The sequence below is a fragment of the Ruditapes philippinarum genome, unplaced genomic scaffold (assembly GCF_026571515.1).
Source record: "Ruditapes philippinarum isolate M1 unplaced genomic scaffold, ASM2657151v2 ctg10829_1_1_1_1, whole genome shotgun sequence".
In the NCBI taxonomy this organism is placed as follows: domain Eukaryota; kingdom Metazoa; phylum Mollusca; class Bivalvia; order Venerida; family Veneridae; genus Ruditapes; species Ruditapes philippinarum.
Window position 1 is genome coordinate 41,852 of NW_026851648.1, and position 27,803 is coordinate 69,654.

The window sequence follows — 27,803 nt, forward strand, 5'->3', positions numbered from 1 at the left end:
TCAGATTGTGGACATCATTAAGGGTCTTGTCTTGAAATGACGCAATTGCAAATTCCGTTTAAAGTCGTAAATGGTATTGGTATCAACGTTTTGTGCTAAATATGGGCTTATGTTCCAGTCAATTTCAGTTCCATCGCATATTGTCCCCTCAATAAATCTATATATGGAATTTTGATTGTTACAATATCATTCTTCATAAATCATACGTTTTATGTCGTGATTTTGTTGGCCAAGAAATCTTTAAATTGAGTCTATGTACTTCATATAAACTTTAGAATTTGCATTCGATGTATCAGTGTGGGAGATACGACATTTTTCTTCGTTCAATATCCATTGTATAGTTTTTGGATTATCTTGTTTATTCACTTTGTGGTATTTGAATAATGAATTTTGACTGATGCTTTTCAATTGTCATGCTTATTTACTCTATTGTCGTTTTGTCGTGCATTTTGTGGTCACAAAATATAATTTGTTGAAAAAAATAGAACACTACATTTTATTACAGTAATATTTTTTACTAAGAACTATAAATAAATTATCAAATTCAATGTTAGTTAAAATATGCTGCATTTCAAAAATATTATATACATAAAAGATACATTATAATCAATTTATGTATTTGAAGTATCTGGGAATTCCTATACATATCCTTTTTCACACGGCATTTGAATTTGGATATCGAAACACTATAGGTAAACATAACATGAATGTGTACTGTCAGTCTTTAAAAGGAGTGACCAGATCAACTTGGATGCAGATCCCAAGAAATAGTTTTAACATAGATAAAGATTTTAATCCAATTACACTCATTAAATGTGAAGGTCCTACATTTCAATAAATTTATACAATTACAGTTAACAATGAGCTTTGCATATCTTTACTTTGTTACCATATTTTTTAAATATCAAAGTGACATATTTGTCAAATTTAAAGAATATAAACAGTATTTCTGTTTTGACCAAACATGTAGATTCTGTCAACTAAAGAGATGAATACATATTTATAAAACGCATATTTGATGTAATATTAATACAAATTTTTTTTGGGTAAATTCATTTGAACACTTACCCGGATTTTTCTTCTGTGCAGTTACAAAACGGATATGCAAAGTTATCATTAAAATTGTCAACAACAGCTGCTTCACGATATTTAAGTTGACAATACGTTTTTTCCTGAAACAAACATATTACTTTAGTTCATATTTCAACTATTTCTTACATGTTTTTATTTTATTTTCATCAATTCAGTTGTGATAGGAATGACATTTCATTAGTCTAAGAATAAGTACGCAATGGGCATACCGAAGTTTTATTACATTTTATAAATAGTTGTTGGACAAAAAAGATAATCAAATATATATATAAAAACAACATCAATAGCCACTCTTAAAACAAGTGTTATCGCTTATAAAACATATACCACGCCACATATAATGCACTGCTCATAAACAGTCCTTATTTATACACATATTGAATTCATAAAGCATATAAAAGTGAAAACATAATTGCTTTCAGGAGAGATAAAAGTAACACAAAATGTGCTACTATTTGAACAAGAAGTCCATGGGTCTTAATGGTCACCTGGATTTTATACAAAAAGCTTATGTGAATTAATTGTTTGTTTTCTTTTTTGTGTAAATAACTTAAATACGTTTATTAAAAAATCAAACATCACATAAATATTTTAATTCCAATACATTGTCTTTATATAATATTATGTTTAATATTATTTTGTGCAACTGATATTCTATTCCTAGGGCCTAAACCTAAAACCAAAGGGGTCATGCATTCCAAATTGCTTTAGAAATTTAAGTGTTCTTAAGCAAAATTTGAACACAACCTATAATTCATAAAGTATCAACTGTGTAAAAAATAATTCTTAACTATTCTTATCCTCCAAAAACATTTTTTTCTATTTAAGGTAGCGGCGATATTTGATACCTTGTGGTACAAAAGTTAAATTTTATTCGTGTTCTTATAAACAATGCATAATTTTAATTTATCTGAGTAAACAATCAGTGTAGTTAGACGCTTGCTATTTACATGGAATATCTTGCTGGTAGTTTAATTCAGTTGGGTTAGGTATAACCCGAAAGACGCTCATTAGAAACTGTATAATAAAGCAATTTGTTTGTTACCGATTAACATGAACTTTAAACTTCTACTTTACACCGTTCTGGTGTCTCTACAGTCAAAAGAAACTGAAAACACTAGTGACAGCGATAATTTAACATCACTCAATATCGGAGAAACATTTTCTACCAACATAAATTTTGTGTTTGCTTCAAATGGCAATTTTACAGACATTTTTCATGAAGTACATTTTCACCTGCAACATACATGTAGAAATAAATTTCTACGACCTAGGAATACTCTTAGGTTCCTTATACTTCTGGCTGGAGATATACAGGTCAACCCCGGACCTATTCGTAATCCTTGTTTCAAATGTTGTAGACCTATTGCCTCCACTCATCGGAATGTGAAGTGTGTCACTTGTAATCATAAATGGCACATAAAATGTCAACAGATTTCACCAAGAGAATTTACATCCCTGTATAGCAATCTTGAATCATGGATGTGTAATGCTTGTTCTAAGTTATCTCTATCAAAGGAAATTCCTTCGGCTGATGAGATTCATAATTCTTCAAACAATCATGTTATCAACAGTAAAGGAGTCAACAGTTCAAATCTTGAAAGTAACCAACAACATCAGAATGTTTCTTCTACAATCAGGGATTCTTGTGAAAATATAAATTGCTTTGAACGTAAAGGCCTTCATTTTATTCATTTTAATGTGTGCTCTATTTTACCAAAAATGTCGGAACTTAGGCAAATAGGAACAAAGTTTAAATTTTCTGCAATAGCTATAACAGAGTCATGGCTTGATAACAGTGTAACAGACAACGAAGTGATAATACAAGGCTACAATGTGATAGGGAAGGATAGGAATCGTTCTGGAGGGGGAATGTGTCTCTACATACATGAAGATTTGGCATTCACCGAGAGACAAGACCTCGAAACTGAACACTTAGAAATTGTATGGGCTGACTTATTACTTCCTAAAACTAAACCAATTTTAATAAATTCATGTTATAGACTTCCAAAACAATCTTATGTTGACTTTTTAGATATGTTTGAAACAGTTTTGTCCAAAATAAGATCGGACACTGAATGTTTTTTCTTGGGTGATCTAAATATTGATTGGTTGGAAAAAACATCTTCTGTATTTATGAAATATGAATGTGTTCTTAAAATCTTTAATTTAACACAGATTATAAAAGAACCTACTAGAATTACATTAAATACAAAAACGTTAATAGATCATATATTATGTAGTCATTCTGATAAGGTTTTTCAGTCAGGTACTTTACCTATTGGTCTTAGCGACCACCTGCCTGTATATTGTACAAGAAAATTACAAAAAGGCACTTTTAATAAACACAAAAATATTATTATTAGATCAATGAAAAACTACTCTGCTGAAAATTTTATACACAATCTTAAACTTTGTGACTGGTCGAGTATGTTTACGGCCAAATCTGTCGATGAGTCATGGCTCCTTTTTAAAGATATGTTTTTATCAGTTTTAAATGTAGTGGCTCCTGTAAAAGAAGTAAGACTTAAACAAAGGAGTGAACCTTGGTTAGACTCTAACATATTAGAATTAATTAATATGAGAGATTATTTTTTACAAGAATTTAGAAAACATAATCAGAAAGATATGTATAATAAATACTGTCTTTATAGATACTTAATACAGAGACAGATAAAAAGCTAAGTCTGGATACATCTCAAATCAATTACAAGAAAATAAATATAATCCAAAGAAATTATGGCTTCAATTAAAAGACCTTGGTTACAGTAAAAAAACCAAATCTTCACAAAATATTGTTCTTAACATAGATGATGAAAATTGTTTTGAACCAACAAAAATGACATCTTGTGTAGAAAGTTACAAAAATGGGTATGGAGTCAGTAGAATGGTTTCAATCTTATTTAACTGGTCGTAGTCAAATTGTAAATGTAAATAATACTATGTCTGAAGCTATGAGTATTACATGTGGTGTTCCTCAGGGAAGTATGTTGGGTCCTCTATTGTTTCTATGTTATGTCAATGATATAAGTATTAGTATTAGCAAAACATGTAAGCTTATTCTTTATGCAGATGATAGTGCAATTTTATATTCACATAAAGATCCAGATGTTATTTGTAATGTTCTGGGTAAGGAACTAGAAAATTGTAGTAAATGACTTGTTGATAATAAGCTATCATTACATCTTGGTAAAACAGAATGTATTGTTTTTAGTTCTAAGAGGAAATTGTCAAAACTAGAGCAGTTAAAAATACACTGTAATAATCACACCATACAATCGAAGCCATCAGTAAAGTATCTCGGTTCTATCTTGGATAATGATCTCTCAGCCACTTCTATTGTTGATAATATAGTACAAAAAGTAAACTCTCGATTAAAATTTTTGTATAGACAAGGCAACAGTTTGAATATGGAGCTACTAAAACTTTTATGAAACTCTTTAATACAGTGTCACTTCGATTATGCCAGCTCATCTTGGTATAGTGGCCTTACTAAACAACTTAAACATAAACTTCAAGTAGCACAAAACAAAGTTGTTCGTTAAATTCATGGTTAAACTACAATTACTACTAGATTAATTACAATATTCCATTCATTACTATAACTCTTGTCTAACAGCCATATTTTTCTTTTTTTAAGGAACGGTGATCTTGACCTAAGGGGTTCTGAATGCAATACAAAGCCAGGCCTTTATTTACGCTTGCTAAATACAAAGTATGATTACAATATCACATTACTTATACTAGTTATTGTCCAGAAACTATTTCCCTTATTTCAGTTACAGTCATCTTGATCTTGACCCAAGAAGGATTCAAATGCAATACTAACCTATGTTGCTAAATGCCAAGTTTGATTACAATATTTCATGCTTAAATCTAGCTATAGCCCGGAAACCATTTTTCTTTCAGAAACGGCGATCTTGACCTACACCGCAATTGGTCCAAAGGCAAAACCAACTCAGGCCTTGATTTGAACTTAATTAATACCAAGTTTGATTAAAAAATCTCATTTTTGAATCTAGTTATTTTCCGGCAACCAGTTGTCTATCCTCAGAAACGGTAACCTTGATCTTGATCCCTCGGAACAAAATACAATACCAACGTATATCTAGATAAAAGATTACTAAATACTTAATTTGGTTACAATATCTCATTCCTAACTATAGTCATTGTCCGGAAACCATTTTTCTATTTTGAGTAACACTGACCTTGACCTTATACTCAGGGGAACCAAAAACAATACAAACCGGGGTTTCTACACAAGGTTGCTATACAGACGGTTTGATAACAATGTCACATTCCAAATTTTAATTATCGTCCGGAAACAATGAAGGAGACCGATCTACCGACGAATGGACCCACCAACAAGTTGATTCCTATATAGCCCCCTTAGTTTTGTTTGTGGGATATAAATATGCAAACGGCTTAACTGTCTCATTGTTATGAAGTTATAAAAGAACACATTTTCTTTAAATATTTTTACAATATACACCCAAGCTAGCCCCATCCTGTGACCTGACTTAGACACCGGGAGCCATAGATGTCACAGTTTTGAAAGAGGAACTCTTCCTCATACATCTATTTACTTGTAATCAGAAGCAGAGGAGAAGATTTTCAAAGATTTAATGTATTTTTACTACAGAATCATTAGTGGTCCCAGCAAAAAACAACAACACTAGTCTAAACAAACAAACAAAAAATCAACAACAACAGACTTCCGAACCTCGAATCCCTGGGGTCGTGGAATACACCATTTTGGAAAAATCACCCTTTCTCATAATTAAATATGCATTTACTGTGTTTCCTAAATAACAAGGAGCAGAGAAGGCGATTTTTTATTTACTTTTAAAGAAATAATGTACTTTCACTGTATATTCAAGAGGGCCCCGCCCTAGCACCAGAGACCCTGACCCTGAGGTCATGAATTTCAAAATGTTTCTAGAAGGCTCAATGATTATTACAATCATTTTAACAGTTTGACTGAAGATTTTAAAAGACTGCATTATTTTTATGATCTAAGCGTCAAACGTCAGAGCCCAGATGACAGGACTCTTGAATTTCACAATTTTTGTTCACCTTCATCCATAAATGCTTTTTGCCAAGATTGGTTTCAATTGATTCAGTGGCTTCAGAGAAGAAGGTTTAGATATTAAAATGTTAACGCATAACGCACGACGCACGACGCCGGACAAAAACGGATAGCAATAGGTCACCTGAGTATAATCGAGTTCGCTTAAAATATCTTTTGGTTTATATTTATATCAACACTGCCTCATAATACAAACTCAATACAGAGATTAACAACACTTTATTTGGGGCTTGTTTATTTAACATATTTGCGTATCTAATTATTCTGAGTAATAAAGATATATTACAATATAAAATCTATCAGATGCGAATAAACGGTGGTCAGAACTTGAAGAAACAAAGTTTAAGAACAACTTCCAATTGATAACATCTCAAATAAATGCAGTAGAAAGGGTGAAGAATGATGTTATATTAGACAAAAATTACAACCCAAGCTAGACAAATAATTATCAAGTCTTTGTTTATGTATTTTGATTGTTTGCAGTTAGACATATGTCTTTATGTTAAATACGATATTATTTAATTCGGAAGTGTGATTAGAGACTCAAATGTTGATTTTAATTGTGATGTATTGTCTGATACTATTTTTTCTATAACGTTGACATTTGGTATTGAGAGCAAAACGATTGTACAAATATATACAGTTCCGAGTGCATAGACGAGGATCAGACCTTAACAGTAATCAAATACTTAAGGTCTTCCTGCAAAATTGAATTAATTTGTCCTGTTTAAAGTCATATCACTTAAGCAAGTGTTTTTTCTCAAAACCACAGACCTGGGGATAACATAGAGATTGATAGCTCATGCCAACTTCAACTTACCCGAAAAAAACATGAATAACCGTTCTTCTGAAAGCCATCCATCTCAGATGGAGAATGAAATGAACTAATTTTTCTTTGCGATTCCTTTCCTATTGGTTTAAAGTCAAAACTGATACCCCAAACTGAAAAAAGAAATTATATTTTGAATATCATTTTGTACTCGATATGTTTTCTCCTTTGTTAAACCTGACGGATATAATTTACTTCATTTCAACTATTAACCAACCCAAGAAGTGTGTTTCTGTCAGTTGTGATACGCCGAACTAGGAATGTATAACACATGCTCTGTCTCTGTGGATCTAAATGACGTTAAAAACCTTAAAAGTTAAATGCAATCAGTTGTAAAAGTTCATTTAGATAAAAAATATTGTGCATAAGACCTGCTTACTTCAAAGAAAGAAATGAATGAAGTCCGATACTACATTTATAGAAATAAAGGCTAGTGAAAAAGGTGGTCATTAAGTTTCATAGCATACTGAATGGTGCTATAAAACAGGTTTTCTATTCTATATCGAAATGTTTGAGGTTGATGCAGAACGTTTGTGTTATATTCAGTTTTTTAGTAGATATATCATATATGTCAAGAAAGAACAGTAGATTTTTTGTTCATGGTTGAATGAGATGGGATTCGTATTGTCTTGAAGATCAATGGCCAGTTGGATCATATTCGTGACGTGCTTTTTTCTATTGGCTATGGAGTTAGGTAAATGTTTGTCAGGAACGTATCTAAGGCGTAAGAAACCTAGATTTTTCACAATTGTTGGTTATTTCTTTTTGAAATGTGATAGAAAAGAGACTATTAACATTCATTTAACAAAATATTATAGAGTTGAAAGAAACTTGATATTAAGTGTTGAAAATTGAGGGCCACTCAAGTCGATGCTAGGGGACTATATTTAACTTGTGGTATTTTTCTTGTCCTACGGGATCATTGTTGTCAGCCCTATTAAGTGTTGAGGATTGAGTACCGCTAACGCCGGTGCTTGGAGGTGTAAGGGGTGTTGCACTTCCGAGGATCACTTTGTTTCCAGATTTTTATGATTCACAATAAGTGTCAAGTGCCGTGTCGCAGCTGTAAAAGTTACCCCGTACTTCACTTAAGTGTTGATATATTTTTCTTGTGATTAATGCTTCCTAGGGCTCACTTTGTTTCAAGATTTTGATATAAATAATTGCTTTAAATTGTTTTTTACAAAATGATATGATTTAAAACGGCCAACAAAAATATCGTTTTGTATCTATGACCCATTATTAGTCTCGAAGATTTTTGATAATTTAATACCGTATTTTAACACTTTAATACCGTATTTTACACTGTCTTGAATTGATACGTTTTAAAACTGAATTCAGAGTAAAGATGCTTCGTGTTTTTTTACTATTTACTTATAAAATACATAACAAGTAATCGTTTGACCTGATAAATTGGATATTGCCGAGATTATTTTCTTTTACAAATTTGTGTACGAACATGCTAAAACCGAGCTTGCTTAATTTCTAATTTTGCCGTGTTTGTCTTTCTTTAAATTCTATGTTTTTTCTCTATTTTATTGCCTCATCAGTGTTATTTGTACCGTGTGGCAGCTATAAAATGTGTCCCCCGTATAGTTATTCAAAGTTGTTATATTTTCGATCTTTGAATAGCGTTTAGCATGACATTATTGTGAGTGCATGTTTTTTTTACGTTAGTTCTTTCCAGTTTCGTGTTTTTCTAGTAGGTTGTTTCAAGTATTCATCACTTGAATACTGTTTCATCACAAGGAAATTCCATAACGACCGCGCTAGTTATTGTTTAATACCGTGACAGGACGGCTTAAGTCAATGCCGTATGGAAAACTAACTAAAGATTGTACCAAACATCTGACACGAATGTTCTTATCTTGTGTTATTTCCTTTTTTTATTTGAAAAAGAAAAAGCATACTTTTAGAAACAAAAACTTTACGTGCTGTCTTTTCTATGCGATTTGCAAAAATATTTCTACTTGCTGTGGTTGTCAACTGTTTTGTTTATTTTTTGGCAAAGAAGTGTGCTATATTATAATTTTAATACAAATGTTAAAACTGTTACTTTATAGGGTTAACGCACGTTTTTTCGTGTTATAACGTCTGCAGTGTGCTGAGGAACGGTTGTTGCCCGAGTCCGATAGGGCAAGGGTTCCAACAGTTCCGAGGGACTCTGCAGACTTTTTAACACGAAATAAACGTGCGTTGACGCTATTAAATTAGAAAAAAAAAGATTCATGATGTATATTTAATACAAAACACATACGATGTAAGGTATGTATCCAATTCTACATGTTTTACGTATGCGTTTTATTTTACTGGGCCCAACTACTTGGGAAATTCAAATGCTCAGAACCGTGCGAAAATTCGAATTCTTATTAATTTAACAAATCTATCATTGGAGAATTTATTAACTCAAGAAATTTAACACAAAAACCCATTTAATTACTCTGCCCAAGACAAAACATGACCCTCAGAAATTTAAGAATGATTTCAGATTGACGGTAGGACATCAGAATCGTTTTTATTTCAAGCTCATAAGTTTATAGAAGAATATCAGACACAAAACATTATTCTCTCAAAGAAATATAAATAGCATTTATCAATATAAACATCAATAAAACAACATCTTCTCATATTCATTTTGTGTTATCTTGTTCTGTAAAGTAATTTGAGGGTTAAACTGTATGACATTTATTTGTTTACATTGACAACTGTTATTTTCTTAGAAAGGGCGACAACCAAGATTAGCGGCGATGTCTATACGCCGTATTTCCGGCATAGTTACTTGAATGCTGCTCGCCGTTATGCAATTGAGGCCATCGAATCAATCATTTAAATATAACACTTTGGCAAACAGGCCAAATCGTCATTTTTTTTGTTTGTTTACTTGGCCCTGTATGTAGGTAGGTAAAACCACGCTATAAAAAGAGCGCGTGACTATGTTTACACATGGTTTTGGTCCCGTAATAACATGGGCAAAATAGTGGAAAATAGCCTTCCTTCAATACCTTATCAACACAACGCAGACTGAAGGACAGCTAAATCCCCTTCCGCAGCGCAAATAAATGTTTATTTTTATATCTTTTACCAACCATGGCTTGATGAAATGCCATGCATATATTATGCACATTAACTCATGGTAGTAAGTATTTGTGCTTAGTTAATTCAAATCTTCCATAAAGCCAGAAAAATATGAAGGACATTAAACCTTGACCTTTTTGGGTACCAACCTGTATGTTGGGTTCTTAATATCGTGACATAATGGTGATCAGAGTTATTGCGATCTGCACATCGTCTCAAACTGGTGATCGCCAAGATATTTCCAAATATTTTCAGTAACACGAAATGTAGACTTTTGAACATTTGACCTTTTAGTGCGACCTTGACCTTTAGAGTACCAACCAAATTAATGCATTCTGCATATTGTCGCATAATGGTGATCACTTGTTGTGCCAAGTCATTTAAAAAAATCAGCCGCTTCAAAGTTATGCAGCGGACACGCAAATGTTTCAGACTGATGGAACGTCGGACAAAAGGACTGACAGACGGAGGTCATTCCTATAATTCCCTGCCCGCTTTGCAGAAAGTGATGCATTTTAATATTTTTGAATTATTTATAAGTTTTAGAGGGGACATGAAAAATAGATGTTTTATCACTGAACCTTTAACTGAGACCTTGACATTGAGGGTAGTGACACGGGGTCATAAAGGTGATTTTTTCTGAGCTTTAAAATATTGCAGCCGTTTAAATGATATTGAGTGGAACGAAATGTAGACATTTTAACACTGCTTTTAAGTGTGAAGAAAAGATGACGTTTTTACACTTAACCTTAAAGTGTGTCTTTGACCTTGGGTGTAGCAGCATACTTACTGTAACCCAATTTATATTCTCGAATACAAATGTTCGCGTTTTTTTTATTTCCGAAAAAAATATTCGCGGATTGGAAAGTCCGATGGGGCCAAAAAATCCATTAGCCGATTATTTATCTTCAATAATTGAGGTCATTATTGGTGTCTTAAAAAATGCCTTCTCCAATCAGGGATCGAACCCACGCCTAGAAATATTTTGTTACATGAGTCCGCAATTTAACCAACTGAGCTATACAGGCTGTTAAGTTTGACGGGTAAAAATCAATACTAGTGTGGAACCATCTTGGATTTCACTGTTTATAATAATGTACACCCAATACTCTTTTGTGATGCTTTATAGGATTCTTACCAATTCACTCAAACAATTACTTTATAGCATAAACTGTATTAAAATGTGGATGTTTATTTTGATTGCTATATTGACAAAGAGTTCTTTATAAAATAGTAGTAGTTTACTTAGTTTGTGTTTTATTGCTTTATCGTAATATTCATAACAATTTATTACTTCCTAACAGGTGGCGGAAAAATTCGAATATAACCGGTTAAGTAGCTTTGCATGAACAACGTCCAAAATTAAAATTCCTCTCCAATTTATTCGCAAAATCGTGCGGACTTATTCGCGCAAACAAATATTTGCGCTTCGTCGCCATCCGTGAATAAAGCGAATATTAATTAGTCGCGAATATTCGTTGGGTTACAGTATTGCACCCTGCTCATCGTCTCATAATGGTACTCACTTGTGCCAAGGTATTTTAATAATTTTATTCAGCGGTTTTACAGTTATAAAGCGGTCAGAAAATGAAGACTTTTAACATTTGACCTTTAAATGTGACCATTAGCTTGTGAAAAACAACCTAATTATAATTTGCACATCGTCGTCTCATAATGGTTCTTATTTTCAAGCTATTTAAAGATTAAAATCAGCGGTTTAAATGTTATGAAGCGGACACGAAATATAGACTTTTGACACATGACCTTAAAGTGTGACCGTGACCTTAGGGGTAGCAACCAAATCATTGCGCTCTTCTTATTGTCACATAATGGTGCTTACTTTTGCCAATTTTTTTGCAGTTTTTAAGTTATGGAGCGGACACGAGTTGTTTAACATTTAAACTTTAAATGTGACCTTGGCCTTTAGGGTAGCAACCCAATGTTTGCGCTCTCCACATCGTCTGATAATAGTGATCACTTGTGCTAACTTATTTTTTTAAAGACGGATGTCATTCAAAATCCCAATTATTATATTAAAGCGGCTAATTAAGAAACTTTAAAAAAAAAGATTGAAAATAAACATTTTTTCTAGATTCTAATGGTAAATAAATGGGCAGAATTTTATAACAATGTTTATTATAGTCTGGTTCCATGATTGTTTTTGTCCCAGTTAACAGACAATTGTATAGTACATTATTTGTATACAAAAAAAAAATATTGTATTTTCATTAAACAAAAATATAAAAAAGATATTTTGAACAAAACAGAAATTCAAAATGGGTCACGTAGTGCTTAGCTGATGTGCGTGCATGTTTTTATTTACTTGCTTTTTTTATTTAGGACTAAAGCTTACAAAATAAATTGTGTCATTCTTCAGTAAATTATGCATATAATTTGAAATCATTTAAGAATTGATTGCTTCACAACGAAATAAAAATTTTCAGTTTGAAAAGTATTAGAAAGATGAGCAATCCATAGAATTGCCAATCACAACTACTAAGGCACACAATGCGTACGAATAGGATTCTTAAAGATCCTGTAACAAATTTTTATCATGGTTTTATTTCATAAATATGATGTTCAAATTAAGCTTTGTCAATATTGTAAGTTCCAATAAGCATTATTTATAAAGATATTACCGAAATTAACATTTCATGTAAATAAAAGGAAGTAATTAGAAATTCATTTTCTATCAATTCTAAGTCAAATTTTCCAATAAGAAATGAATGCATATAATTTATTGATTAAATATAATGTGCACAAATATTTGCAGTTCACATTTGACATATTCTTCGATGTTTGAAAATTATTTTAAATGCATAATGATATACATATATAACTTTTTGCAAGTATGGTATACACACAGTAACAATATCAACCCAAAACGTTCAGGATCTTTAAACAAATAGTTTGCTTTATTTATCTATCTTATATATTTAGAAAAAATATAATGATATATTCAAAACATTACCATAGACCATGTTATGTCTTTGTCGGCACAGTCACTGTATTTTGAAAGACAAAAGTATAAACTTAAACAAGATTGCATTTGAGGAAAATGCTATGCCACCGCATTAATACAACAATAAATAGTAGTGTAGGAACATATTTTTTTGTTTCTATACAATTGAAGATTGTCATAATGCATAGATCCCTGACCTATCTAATTCTTATTATCAGATTAGTGGTTAAATCTATTGTTAATCAAATAAAAGATCAGAGTAGGAATATATCAATGCACTTGAGTCTAGTGAATTTGGTGGTTAAGGTCATATTTCACACAGCCTAAATTTCATGACTACATCAAAGGACAACACAGTAAGACACTTCGTCAAAATCTAGGTCAGCTGATTCAAAGTTCACTTTACATCTTAATCGGTGCACATGGTTCAAATTTCATAGCTGTCACATCATCAAAATCTAGGTCACCTGATATCAAAGTTCAATTTTACAACTAAAACTGTGCACATGGTCAAAATTTCATTGCTGTACATCAAAGGACAAGAAAGTAGGTCACTGTCCCCTTGGACAAGGCAAAATTTTGACCCAAGGGCTTAATTCAAAACAATCTTGATACAGGTCCACCAAACAACATTTCAAGTCATATATCTAAGTTGAAGCTTTCTCCCATTCAGAAAACATTTGTTTTATTTTCTGTTTTTACTATGTGTAAATAATGAGAATCATGCCCACGGGCAGGGCCAGTTTTGACACCAGGGGAAAAATTTGAATAACTTTGGTAGAGGACCTATAGATGATTTTACATGTATGTTGCAAACATCAAAGCTCTATGCCTTGTACCTTCAGACAAAAATACTTTTTATTTTTTTTTACTAGATGTACATAATGAAAATCAATGACCCCGGGGCGGAACCAATTTTGACCCCATGGCTATAATTTGAACAATCTTGGTAGAGGTTCACTTTGCAAAGTTTCATCCCATATATCTAAACTCTAGCCTTTGTCAATTCAGAGAAGAAGATTTTTCAATTTTTTACTTTATATATATAAGGAAAACTAGTGCCTCTGGGGTAGGGCAATTTAAACACTAGGGGCATAATTAAAACAACTTTAGTAGAGGACCCATAGATGATATTATATACCAAATATCAAAGCTCTAAGCCTTGTACCTTCAGACAAGAAGATTTTTAATTTATTACTATATGTTCATGGTGAAAATCAATGACCCCTAGGAGTGGGGCCAATTTTGACCCCAGGACTATAATTTGTACAATCTTGATAGAGGTTCACTACACAATGTTTCATGCAAAATATCTTAACTAAAGCCTTTGTCAATTTAGAGAAGATGATTTTTTAAGTTTTTACTATATACATATAAGGAAAACCTATGGCCCCCGGGGATGGGGCTAATTTTGACACTAGAGGCAAAATTTGAACAACTTTGGTACCTATAGATGATATCATTTTACAAATATTAAAGCTCTCAGCCTTGTACCTGCAGACAATAAGATTTTTTTGATTTTTTACTATATGTAAATATTGAAAATCAATGACCAACAAAGCGGAGGCAATTTTGACCCCAGGGCTATAATCTGAACAATCTTGCTAGAGGTTCACTACACAATGTTTCAAGCAAAATATCTTACCTCTAGCATTTGTCAATTACTAGAAGATTTTTTTTTTAAAGTTTTTACTGTAAGTTTTTACTATATACATATAAGGAAAACCAATGACCCCCGGGGCGGGGTCGATTTTGACCCCAGGGCTATAATTTGAACAATATTGGTAGAGGTCTACCAGACAATGCCTTATGCAAAATATCTAAGCTCTAGGCCTTTTGGGTCTTAACAAGAAGATATTTTTTTGTTTTTACTATATGTACATATAGCGAAAATCAATGACCCCCGGGCGGGGCCGATTTTGACCCCAGGGCTATAATTTGAACAATCTTGGTAAAGGTCTTCCAGACAATGCCTTATGCAAAATATCTAAGCCTTAGGCCTTTTGAGTCTTTACAAGAAGATATTTTTAGTTTTTACTATATGAACATATAGTGAAAATCAATGACCCCCGGGCGGGGCCGATTTTGACCCCAGGGCTATAATTTGAACAATCTTGGTAGAGGTCTACCAGACAATGCCTTATGCAAAATATATAAGCTCTAGGCCTTTTGGGTCTTTACAAGAAGATTTTTTTAATCTATTCTTATAATTCCTTTTGGTTGCCATGGCAACAAGATTTCTGCATGGAATAAAATTCTTTGAACAACTTTGGAAGCCTTTCACCCAAGGATCAATCCTGCCAAGTTTGGTTGAAATTGGACTTGTGGTTTTTCACAAGAAGATTTTTTAAGTTCACTATATAATCTATATAACACACACACACACACACACACACACACACACAAACACACACACACGCACACGCACACACACACACACACACACCACACACACACACACACACACACACACACACACACACACACACACACACAGGTGAATCGCTATATGCCACCGCATCGCAGATGCTGCGGTGGCATAAAAATTGACTTCAGCATTAAGAATCGGGATGCAAAACAACAACAACAAAAAACAATAAATATAAACACTTGTGTGTATGTCGATTAAATTTGCTTTGCCATCTTCTGAATCATTGGTGATAAACCAGATAACTTAATGTAGTTTTCAATTTTGCTGATTTCTGTATTTATTTTTTTCTTTTTAATTCTTTTTTTTCGACTTTGAAAAGTCTTTCTTTACGAACTACTGATCTATTACATGTAATGAAAAAGAAGTGTTAATGCGGGAAAATGTGTAATGCTCCTAATGACTCAACCCGTAGAGCATTAGTAGGGCCTAGACTTTAAGTCTTGGACAGACTCCATAGTTTTAAACACAGTGACATTTGGATACCAACATGGGTCAGTGATAGTGTTAAGGTTAAGGGTCATTGCGAAATTGTATTTACAGGATTATTCGTCTCAACATTGCATGTACTAGTATTATAAAAGTTAACATAACATAACATTCATAAGACATAAATTGAATACATAAAATAATTGACATTTATGCACACAAGAGAAGACAAAAAGTAAGATAAGTTATCAAAATAATTTTGAAAAGATAATATGAGGCGTTCAGTTCCCTCATGTCTCGGGCAATATTGCTCTGAACACTTTCTAAAAAAGGAATAAATAAACAAAGGCTGATTTTGAGTAACTATGCAATAATTTGATAGAAGATAGAAGATTTCTTCACACCTTCAAAAGCTGTCAGAGACAGATGTTCATCTTTGGGTTCTTAACATCGTGACAAGTTAATTATTGGAAGAATTTAAAAGTATGCATTTGTAGTCACCAGTAATTGATTTGTGCAGGGCTCTTTAATATAAAATAAATTGTGTGTATAAAACTTGATTTAATATTACATTCTAAATTCAACGTTTTTGGTAAACGTACTTCGTATCTAAATGGTGTCAATGTAATTTGACTATGAAACAAAATGGAAGTAAGTGACACATTGCGATGCCTGCTTCTTTAAATTTTAGTTTTTAAATTTTAGTTTTGCAACAACACTTTTTGCCCCTCACCACCATCCCGGCAGGGACTTTGGAATCTTTCATATTATAAGTTTTCTAGCAAACTTACGGAACGTCGGTGGTTCTACTCAGGTGCCCGTTCGATTTTAAATAATGCAATAAAGGGCACCTGAGTTTTTCCTTCACAAGAACAAATAATATCATTCTAAAAATGTCTGACCATTTTTTATAAACAAACCAGTACAAATAGTTATCAACATACAAATGATTTGCAGGAATGATTAATTAAGAAAATGTTATATGTTTTTTTTAATATTTTCATATTTATTTTATATTGTATTGGCGTTATTTCTTACCATTACTTTTTCCACATCCTGAACATGATATTTCATGCCATATTTTCTTTCTCAATAGTTTTAATTTTTTTTAAAAGATGAAAGTTTGAAAGTTTTTTTTATAAGTTTAATTTAAATTAAGTCAAGTAAGTCGTTCTCAATAATTCGGCTTGATTTGTTATTATGTTGGTATATATTATAAAATAAATATCATATTTCCTGAAGATGTACTATGCCCAAATTGATAATTGCAAATATTGGTTATATCTACGAGGCTTTTTTTTATAAATATAAAACAAACCTGTTTTGACTTCAAACACAGAAGATATGTTACGTTTTAAGTCCTACACACTGTAAGTGTACATAAAAGAACAATATAGTGTCATTTAAAATCTGGCAGATTTTAACGAAAGAAATGAACCAGCTTTACTTGTAGTAGCGAATGCAAATACCCATACATAGTATATAGTATATCTTTAAGTTGATAAGTATAGTTATATAATATCGTAAACCAACCACAGTTATCTTCATCGCTTTTATCCAAAAAGTCAGGTATAGCATTACATTGGAAAATATGGGAAATAAATAGGACGTAAATATGATAAAGAATATGCACGAATATGATAAAACGAATTGAAAAATGTACAGGAGATATATAACAACACAAAACATAAGACATGTGTACAAATAATACATTATAAGTGCCGGTTACATATTCATAGTGTTTAACATGTCAGTCAATTTTAAATAAACCAAGACCGCGCTAAATTTTGAGTATGAGTGAATAGTTTTCGATACCTTGGCTGACATTTGTGATCCGCTCGTAAATTGGGACTATTTACTCTCTGCAATAGACGAGTATTCAAAAGATCCAATAGTAGAAAAAAATTAAAGTATTCCAACAAACATATATATACCGGTGTTGGACAAGATTTTGTCAAAGTTTGTCATACCAAACTAGATAAAACTGACAAAAGATCCATTTTCAACGCAAATTATTATAGTACATTTTAGTAAATTCTTGAAAGACATCCGACGACTTGAAGGCTAAACATGGTAAAAGTAGATTTTCTCAAAGAAGAGAAAGACCACAACAAAACGACGCCTAATACATTTAGAAAAGAAGACATTTTAAGCTTTCACTTCATGTTCATACTATAATCAATGACCAGCGTGACGGGCCAACTTTACCCCAGGACTATTATTTGAACAATCTGATAGCGGTCTATAACACAACGTTTCATGCAAAATATCTAACCTCTAGCCTTTGTCAATGCAAAGAAGATGATTTTTAAGTATTTACAATATATTAAAGGAAAATCATTGACCGCGTTGATCCAAGATATATTTGACCACAGGGCTAAAATTTCAACATTTTTGTAGAGTTTAATTCGAGGATGTTACACACAAATCTAATGTTTATGCCTAGCATTTTTGGAAAAGAGGACTTCTAAAGGTTTTTCTATAATATGTACATAATGATTATCAATTACCCTCGGGGCGGAGCCAATTTTGACCCCAGGGCTAAAATTTGAACAAATTTGGTAGTGGTCCACTACACAATGTTTCATGCAAATTTTTAACCTCTCGCCCCTTTGTCAATTCAGATAAGGTGATTTTAAAGGTTTTACTTTATGCATATAACGAAAATCAATAACACCTTGGGCCGGGCAATTTTTAATTGCAGAGCTAGAATTAATAAACGTCGTCATATTTCACACGGTAGTAGATGACCCCTATTGATTTTGGGGTCACTATGTCAAATGTTAAGGTCACAGGGGCCTTGAATGTAAATATGGTTTCCGCTCATTATCTTGAAAGCTATTTATCACAAAGTCTTCCTATTTCTAATACTGATTGGTCAAAGGTCTAGGTCACAGGGGCTTTAAATGTCTCATTATTATCATAAACTATTTATCACAAAGTGTTCATTATTTTTCTTTTTTCCATAATTGAAAACATGGAATAAACATTTAGGGCAAGTATCTCTAACAAAATTACCAATAATGTGAGTCAAGGGCTAGATGGGGAGGAGGGCATATGTGTCGTTCGACATTTCTTGTTTTTTATAGATTTGGCGGATTGGTTTCTGAGAAGAAGTCGTTTGTAAAAAAGTTGACAGCGGACCCACGGATGCATTGATGGATGATGGACGTCGATCAAATTGTAATCTCAAAAACCCACCTTGATGACTTAAAAATCATTACTTACAAATCATTATAATAATGTTTACAATACAATAAGTAGGCCTGAGTGGTTAATTTGTTCGCATCAAAGCGACAAAACCGGCCGATAAACACCGCTAATACCGATATTATTTCGATACTTACAAGAGAAACAAGGAAGATCACTAATGATATTTTTAAAGCGTAAAGAATACTTCCGGTGCCGATTTTCGTATAACGCTGTTCGATTTCGCACCCTACTGTAGCTAAGATATAGAAATTATTAAACAAAAGAAATAATAAGAAAAACATTATTTATCAAGATTTCAACAATAAAAACTTACGTCTTAGACTGAATTGCGTTGTGTTTACAACAGTGCACAATTTATTTTCTCGTATGTTCGACACGGCGTCTTTGTAGCGCGTTTAGGAATGAATCGTATACTAAGGATGATGTAATTACGCTGCTTACGAATTGGTGCCGCTTTGTCAAAAAAATATTGATTAAATCTGTGGCGTTAGTGTATGTGAGAATGCTTGAAATGAAATTATAATAAGAACTGAAAATATCAATAAAATGAAAATTGTTGCTTTAAAATGTTTTGTAAACTATATAATCGACGGAGAAAGCATAACAGTTAAATTATTCATGAGGATCTTTGTGGGATATGTTTTGCCTGCTGGAACATATATTTTATATATGTGAACACAAGAACATCATTTGAATGAAATAGACTAAACAAGAAATGTTTGAAATAGGAAACTGCTCATTTATTTATGACAACAATCGTACTATCTTTTAATTAGACTGAATTGAAAAAAATGAACTGACATGTTTAGAAAGAACACAATTTAGCGCTACAACTGACAAAGAGCTAGTTAGGTTAACGCAATAACGAGATTGCTGAAAAGGAATGGTGAAACACTACATCATATCTGTGTAATTCATACCTTGAAAAGGGGCCGAATAAAATGTTTCTTTGACGATTTCCCGCGTTAAAAGGGAAACGCAACGTCAAGACAATTCCATAACGACCGCACTAATACTCGTTTGATACTGCGATAGGACGGCTTAAGCCATTGCCGAAAGGAAAATTACCGAAAATTGTGCCAGGAATCTTAGACAAAAGGTCTCAGTTTGAGTTATTTTCTTTTTTCATTTCAAAAAGAAGAAACATACTTTTAAAAGTCAAAAGTTTGCATGTATAATTTCTTAAGTTTTTACGAGTGGTGGTGGTTAAAATGTGGTTTTATGCTGTATGCAGGGAAACAGGCAAAGTAGTTTGCTTTATTATCATTTAATAATGATGTAAAAAATATTTATTAATCCATAAATATACATGGTTTATCAATTGGTCAAGTATAACGAGGTTACACGTGTGCTTTTATTTTCGTCAGATTTGTAACAGGTTTATCGACTTTCATGCCATATTAACAATATATAAAAGTTGCTATTAATGAAACTTTAAAATAAGATATGTTTTTTTTCCAAAACGATTTTTTCTAGTTTCTAAAGTAGATAATTAATTTCACTAAAGACGTTTACACTTACACCGATGCGCTTTTTAAAATTGATGCAAAACAGTGCCCATTTAGATGAAGGCACAAGCTAATTTAAACCTGATTCCATAATATTTTGTTCCGGTAATCAACCCAATTACATGAAATCAGACAATAATGTAGTCCCTTATTTATATACATAGATAATAAAACATTGTTTGTCCATTCAAAGAAATTGTAAATAAAGATATTTTAGAATAAAGCAATAAATAAAAATGGGTCACGAAGTGTTAAGCTTATGTACGTGAATGTTTACATTTACTTTTGTTTTTTATTTAGGACAAAAAAGTACAAAATAAATTTTGTGTTCTTCAGTAAACCATGCGTCTTATTCGAAATAATTTAAGAATCGACTGCTTCGCAACCGAGTCAAACACTTTTCAGTTTGAAAGATATTAGAAGAAATGTCAATCCGTAGAAGGATGAATAACAATACATAAGCCATACAATGCGTTATGTAGAAAAGGGACAGAAAGGAAGGTTAAGTTATCAAAATTGCATTTGAAAGGACATTCGTAGCTCGTAAAGTTCACTAATGCTATTGCCATCTTTACTTTAAACAGTTTCTCATAATAACTCAAAACTTTGAGAATGCAATTACTTGACATAAGAAATTTGCTCACCTTTCCAATGTGTCAGAGAAAGATATTCATCGCTAAAATCAGCAGATGTTGGAATTGTCAGATAGCAATTTAATTCATCACTGCTGTCCGTACAGTCAGGGTATCGATCACATATCAGACGAAGAGGAATGCATTTGTAATCACCAGAACAAAGAAATGAATTTCTGCAGGACTCTTAAATGGTAAGATAACATGTGTTTATGAACCTCGATTTAACAAAATAGTCACAAATATGCAATAATCGTATTCCGGAACGTATAATTATATACAAGTATTTAAATGAAACATTTCATTGATTTTTGACTATGACAAAAATATCATTAGTTATAAAGATTTTTGACAGGTTATATGGCCCTATTTCTATATAAACGGTTGTTTGAAAATACAAATCGAGCCGCTAGGCGAGGGTTATATTGTAAACAACCGTTTATATACGGCCATATAACCTGTTATAAATATTTATAACGAATTTATAATACAGCAAGCATCATTTTTAGAGGAATAAAGCGAAATTTCTTTACAAATCGACAGCAGTCGTGTGTATAAAACTATATAAACGTCACGATTATCCAATGAAAAGTGACGTTACTAACGTGCAGTATTATAATAGTTAGTAGAACATTTTGATTAAAGCTTCTTCATATTTTAATTTGCAACAACTGTTTTGCCCCGCACCTCTATGGATTCGAATCATCCCGACAGGGACTTTGGATCCTTTTATGTGAGTAAGCTTTCCTGCTAGCATACGGAATGTCGGTGGTCATACTCAGGTGCACGTTCATGTCAAAAATAATGTAATGACGGGCACCTGAGCTCTTCCACAACAAGAACATATACTATAAATTTAAACACCACTTACCTTTTTGTATTAACAAACCGGTACAAATAGTGATTAACATACTTATGATTTGCAGGAATGATAAATTAAAAGAATGGTTTTGTAAATATAAAAACATTTTGATATGAATTTATTTTATATTGTGTTGGTGTTATCTTTTACCACTTTTCCCTTTTCACATCCTGAACATGATGTTTCATGCGATATTTCTTCACACAATATTTTTGATTTTTTATCAGTTTAATTGAAATAAGTCAGGTAAGTTGTTCTTAATCATTCGCTGTCATTTGTAATTGATGTTGGTATACATTATAAAAGTAAATATCGTATTTCTTTGAGATATACTATGCTAAAATTGATAATTGAAAATATTGGTTATTGTTACGCGGTATTTGTTTATGATAATAAAACAAACCTATTTTGACTTCACACAAAGTAGATATTTTACGGTGTAAGTCATACACACTGTAAGTGGACACACTAGAACAATATAGTGTCATTTAAAATCTGGCAGTTTTTTTTAAAGAACCAGGTTTATTTGTAGTAACGAATGCAGATTCCCATACATAGTTAATACGTTTTTTTTATTTTAATAAAACAGCTTGTGTAGGAATTTTATAGATTTCAATAAATATCTGCCATAAAAATAGTTTATTCAAAGATGACTATAGTATATATTTTAGTTAATTAGTATAGTAATATAATAACGTATACCAACCGCAGTTATTTTCATCGCTATTATCCAAACAGTCAGGTATAGCATTACAGTGTTTTTCTGATGGAATGCACTGTTTACTATCACAAGGAAATTCATTTTTATCACACTTTTGGTATTCTACAAATGTTTGTAAAACGATCAATATGCAATTAAAGTAAATCATGCAAGAATCAAATAAAGCTTTAAATACTGAACATTACATGTACTCGTAAGTTAGTTACACAATAAATTTTGGTTTTTAACCTTTACATCAAATGATATTTCACAACGTTTTTCTCGGAGACGATATGCTTTCACAATTTGTTTCATTAAATTATCATTGTTGACGTACCCCTCTAGGAAATGTAAGTTTTCGACGTATCCAAAATACCATTATTATTGATAGCACTTATCGGCATTTTGTTCATTTTTTATAACGTAAGTTATCATGATGTTCATCATATAGCATTTGTATTTAAAACAATACTATCAATAAGCTTAACAATATACATTATATCAATACAGATTTCGAATATAAAAACCATTTACTGTGTCCCTAGAAATTTGTATAGGCTTGCTTGAATGTTTTAGAAAAAGTAAAATGAACAGTTTACGATCGGACGCCAAGGCGAAAAATATTTTAAAATATTATTTTTCTGAATTATATGTTTACTTATTACCACATATTTCATCTGTACCGTCCGCACAGTCAGATATAAAATCGCACACGTGACTTAATTTAATACAATGTCCACCATCACAAGAGAATTCGTTGTCATCACATCCTTATTAATATATAGTATTAATTGATAATATAGTAATAGTACAACATAATTCATATGCAGAATAAATAAATGTACACATAAACATGTCATCCTCTGATAGCAGTGCATTTCTTTTTATAAGCGGACATGTTTAACTTCATAATTGTTTAATATTCCTTACAAAACAGAGGTAGTGTAAATAAAGAAATAAACACCAAGTCACTACTTAAATACTAGAAAGTGAAAAACTCCCTAAAGTCAAACAAAGTCGAACAATTATATTTATTATATTCATGAATATAGTTTATATCGAAAAAAAAAATAAATCATTAACTCTGTTTAAAAGATAGCATACAACAAAACAGCTTAACTACAAAGCACCTGTCTACTAATTATATGTTTTTAGACTTATTCATTTATTTCAAGTTTGTGCGTAAAAGTAACATGGCATAAACAAACTATTCGTTTGTAAAATTCAGAAAGTAAACTGGAAATTTAAAGGAAAAATGTAAAGTCAAAAGACAAAATACCAATTTTATAGTGAGAACAATTGACTTCATCTGAAGCATCGAGACAATCTATGACGTTATCACATTTAGCTAAGGTAGATATCCACTCTTTGCTATGTTCACAGGTGAAATATGCCTCGCGAATAAGTCGTTTAGGTAAATATGATTGCTCCATTGGTTTGCCAATAATCGTGAGGTTGTGATCTTTAAACAAAAAATCATGAAAATCAATTACCGATTCATGATACCCTAAATATCACGCATCTGACTGTTTCGGCTCTCAACAGTTTGAGCGTTTTTAAGACGACGTTTTCTAGTAGTTACTAAGCTATATGCATTGTGTTTTGGAGAAGATTATTATTAAAAATTGAACTTTTTAGCTCTAGCTTTCATTTTCGTATTCTGCATCAGGCAATGAACCATTTACACAAGTACTGTAAATGGTAACCTTCGGATAATTAACCAACTGGTTAAGGAGTAAGAGATTGTGTTTAAATAAATTGTGAATACCCATGGACAATGGACAAATTGCAATCAGTTTATTATTTTTCCTCGGCATGTTTATCAAATAATTTTAAAGATATTTTAATACAAAATGGAGTCTGATATAATACTTTGTTAACATACAATTTCTTCAAAAAGTGACATTTAAAAAATAAGGTAAACAATGTTTATCACAAGTGCTTCATATAGCAAACAATAAAATATAATTACTAGAAAATGGCTAATATTTTGAATATATTGTAAACGAAAAGCTAATGCTGATCCAATTTTGCTAATAATCAAGTTTTGAAAATGTATATAAACCACTTATTTATCTTCATACTAATTATTGTTCTAGTTTCTGTTTCATACAAAAACATTTATCTGGTCTCTATAAGATTTATTAGCTACCAAATAGGGTTACAACACAATGCGATTTTGTCGACCAACAAAGGGTATATTCAGACAACTACAAGTGAAGTCATACGGACGATTTGATCGCCAAAGTGAACTAGGCTATTGAAAAAAAAAGGAAAAAATATGTTTCAAAATTTAAGTGTTAAAGGGAACTAAATATAACATCATCTGAAAAAATTCTGAAAGCAAAATTATGAAAGAAGTGTCAAGTAAATCAGCTTATGCAATTTACAAGAAGCACCGCAATGCATTGAAAGGCATGTTTGTATTGATATGACAGGAATTAGGAATGAAATATGGCAGTGAAGCCACTTCAGGTGAGGCTATCTATTATTAAGACGGAAGTTATTGACGAAGTAACTTATGCTTTAGCAGATAAGGGTCTCACTGCAGTTCATCTGAAGAACCAGTAGCGCGCATTTTATCGGGAGACGATAAACACAACTTTCAAATTAAGACCAAAGCGTTTAAGTATAATAAAAAAGTGTCATGGGTGTCATATTAAGAATTTAAAACAATAAGTTTTTTTCATAAGACATTGTTGAAGTTTTCTTTTTAGTAAAAAAATAAATTTCACAATTCTCATATACGCCATGGAAACTCAACTTAAGAACAACAATATCAAGTTTTATATATATTAAAAACGAAATGCAAACCTTTAATTTTGTTCTGACATGACAATTCATCCGTCAAGTCTAAGCAGTCAAATGTCCTATCACACCAATTCATTTTCGGTATTGAAGAACCAACGACGCACTTTTTCTCGGGTACCTTTTTTTCAGTCATAGAGAGGTTACCTTCAACTGACGTTAAAATGAAAATTTAAATCGTTTAAACAAATTTATGCATACCATTTGAATAATAATATGAAAAATAAACAGAAATGTTGTTGCTGTTTGACTTGACATAGTTATTATATAACATCAATGCAATACTTGTACTGTGTAGTTTAAAAATTGATGTTACACACATATTTAATTTTTATTGACACGTGCATTCAATTTCCTTTAACATTAGCATTTCGTTAAAGCTGATTAATATTATCTTTAAATGACGATTAATCGAATAGAAATGGAAAAGAAAACAGTATCTTCAAGGAGTTACATTTAAAAGTATTATTAATAGTTTTGACAGACAAATATCAAACTAATTTAAACAAGAGGGTCATGATGACATTTATATCGCTCAGCTGATTTTGAAAGTTCAGTCTCGTATTATTTGGGCTGTGTGACCTTGTTTTTGACCACACATAACCCATATTTAATCCTGACCTATTAATCACCAAAACAACCTTTTTGACTAATTGTCAGGTAATTTGGATTACAAAAGTAGCCTCTAAGGTGTAAACAAGGGTTTCCTATATAAAGGCTGTGTGACCTAGTTTCTGAACACAAGTGACCCGTATTCAAACTTGACCTGGCTTAAAATCATCATAACAACCATTCTGACAAATTTCAAGGATATTTTATCTGGAACAGAAGCCCCTAGAGTGTAAACAAGGTTTTCCAATATTAAGGCTGTGTGGACAAGTGTTTTACCCAAGGTGATCCATATTCGAACTTTACCTAGAAATCATCGACCAATTTTCAAAAGTCGAAGAATATGTAAAATATGTATTTCAAATATTTGTACACATTATATGTCATTATTAAAATATATGCATTCATTTTTATTGAAAAAATGACTCAGACTTTATTAAAAATAAATGTCTAATTACAAATAATGCTTTTTGGAACTACAATATTGATAAATATTAAAACATGACGGCTTAATTTGAAAAAAAAAATGTAGAGTTCCAAGAGCATCAGAGCTATGATATAAAACCATAACAATATTGTGTAACAGGGTCTTAACATACGGCACGACAGTTTATATTGCATTTACAGTAATTATAACGAATAATTGCACCTTTTAGTATTCACAACTACAACCATCATATAAACTATCCAGTGTGTCACATCATCTATGTGTGTGTGTGTGTGTGTGTGTGTGTGTGTGTGTGTGTGTGTGTGTGTGTGTGTGTGTGTTGGTGCGTGTGCGTGTGCGTGTGTGTGAGTGTTGGTAGCTTGAGACTCCTGATCACAGCAGCAAGCCACATTGAATTCACAAAAGCACGGTTCAATCACCGCATCGTTCCTGAGCAGGCTGTCAACCAGTTTACCAGTACAAGTTGCCTTCAGTTTCTAAAGAAACTGAAACTTCTATACATACCATATTAGAGGTACAGTGCGAATGGCCGTTAAAGGGATTTCATGATCAATCACAACGCAAGTGTCCTCGCCGTCCGGGAATCGAACCAGGGTCGCTCGATTCACAGTCAAACGCTCTACCTATTGAGCTAACCGGACGTCTACTACCCTTTCACCTATTAGTCAACTCTTGCTATATATACTGCATTTAATTGAAAATATGATTGGGTTTAGGAAGATTTACAATTTTACTTTTCATAACATCAATGTTTTCTTCATATCTACATTAACCATAAAAAATAATAATTGAAAAATCTAATTTATGTTCTTGTTATAAATGCAAAACTTTATTTAACCTTATTAAAGGGATATTATTGCATAACGAAAATAAATAAACCACTCCTTGGGCAGAGTCAATGCTTAACTTTGGGCTTTTCTTTGAATAAACTTGGTAGACATCCAATAGAAGATATTTCATGCCAAATATCTACGCTCTAGCTATTGAAAAAACACCCACACCCTCTGTCTCTATCTCTGTCTCTCTCTCTCTCTCTCTCTCTCTCTCTCTCTCTCTCTCTCTCTCTCTCTCTCTCTCTCTCTCAACTCTGTCTCTATCTTTCTGTTTCTCTCTCTCTCT

General features: G+C 32.0%; 1 protein-coding gene across 1 annotated transcript; it reads right to left on the bottom strand.

The window, feature by feature from the left end:
- LOC132732491 (low-density lipoprotein receptor-related protein 2-like) lies at positions 1 to 27,736 on the bottom strand. Its single transcript, XM_060718963.1, has 8 exons — positions 25,634 to 27,736; positions 24,099 to 24,281; positions 23,485 to 23,589; positions 22,826 to 22,942; positions 21,270 to 21,443; positions 7,002 to 7,123; positions 1,069 to 1,172; positions 1 to 157 (listed from the first exon to the last, which is right to left on the bottom strand). The coding sequence occupies exons 1-8, from the start codon at positions 25,761 to 25,763 to the stop codon at positions 1 to 3; spliced, it is 1,092 nt and encodes a 363-aa protein (XP_060574946.1). The 5' UTR covers positions 25,764 to 27,736.
- Between the last annotated feature and the right edge of the window lie 67 nt (positions 27,737 to 27,803).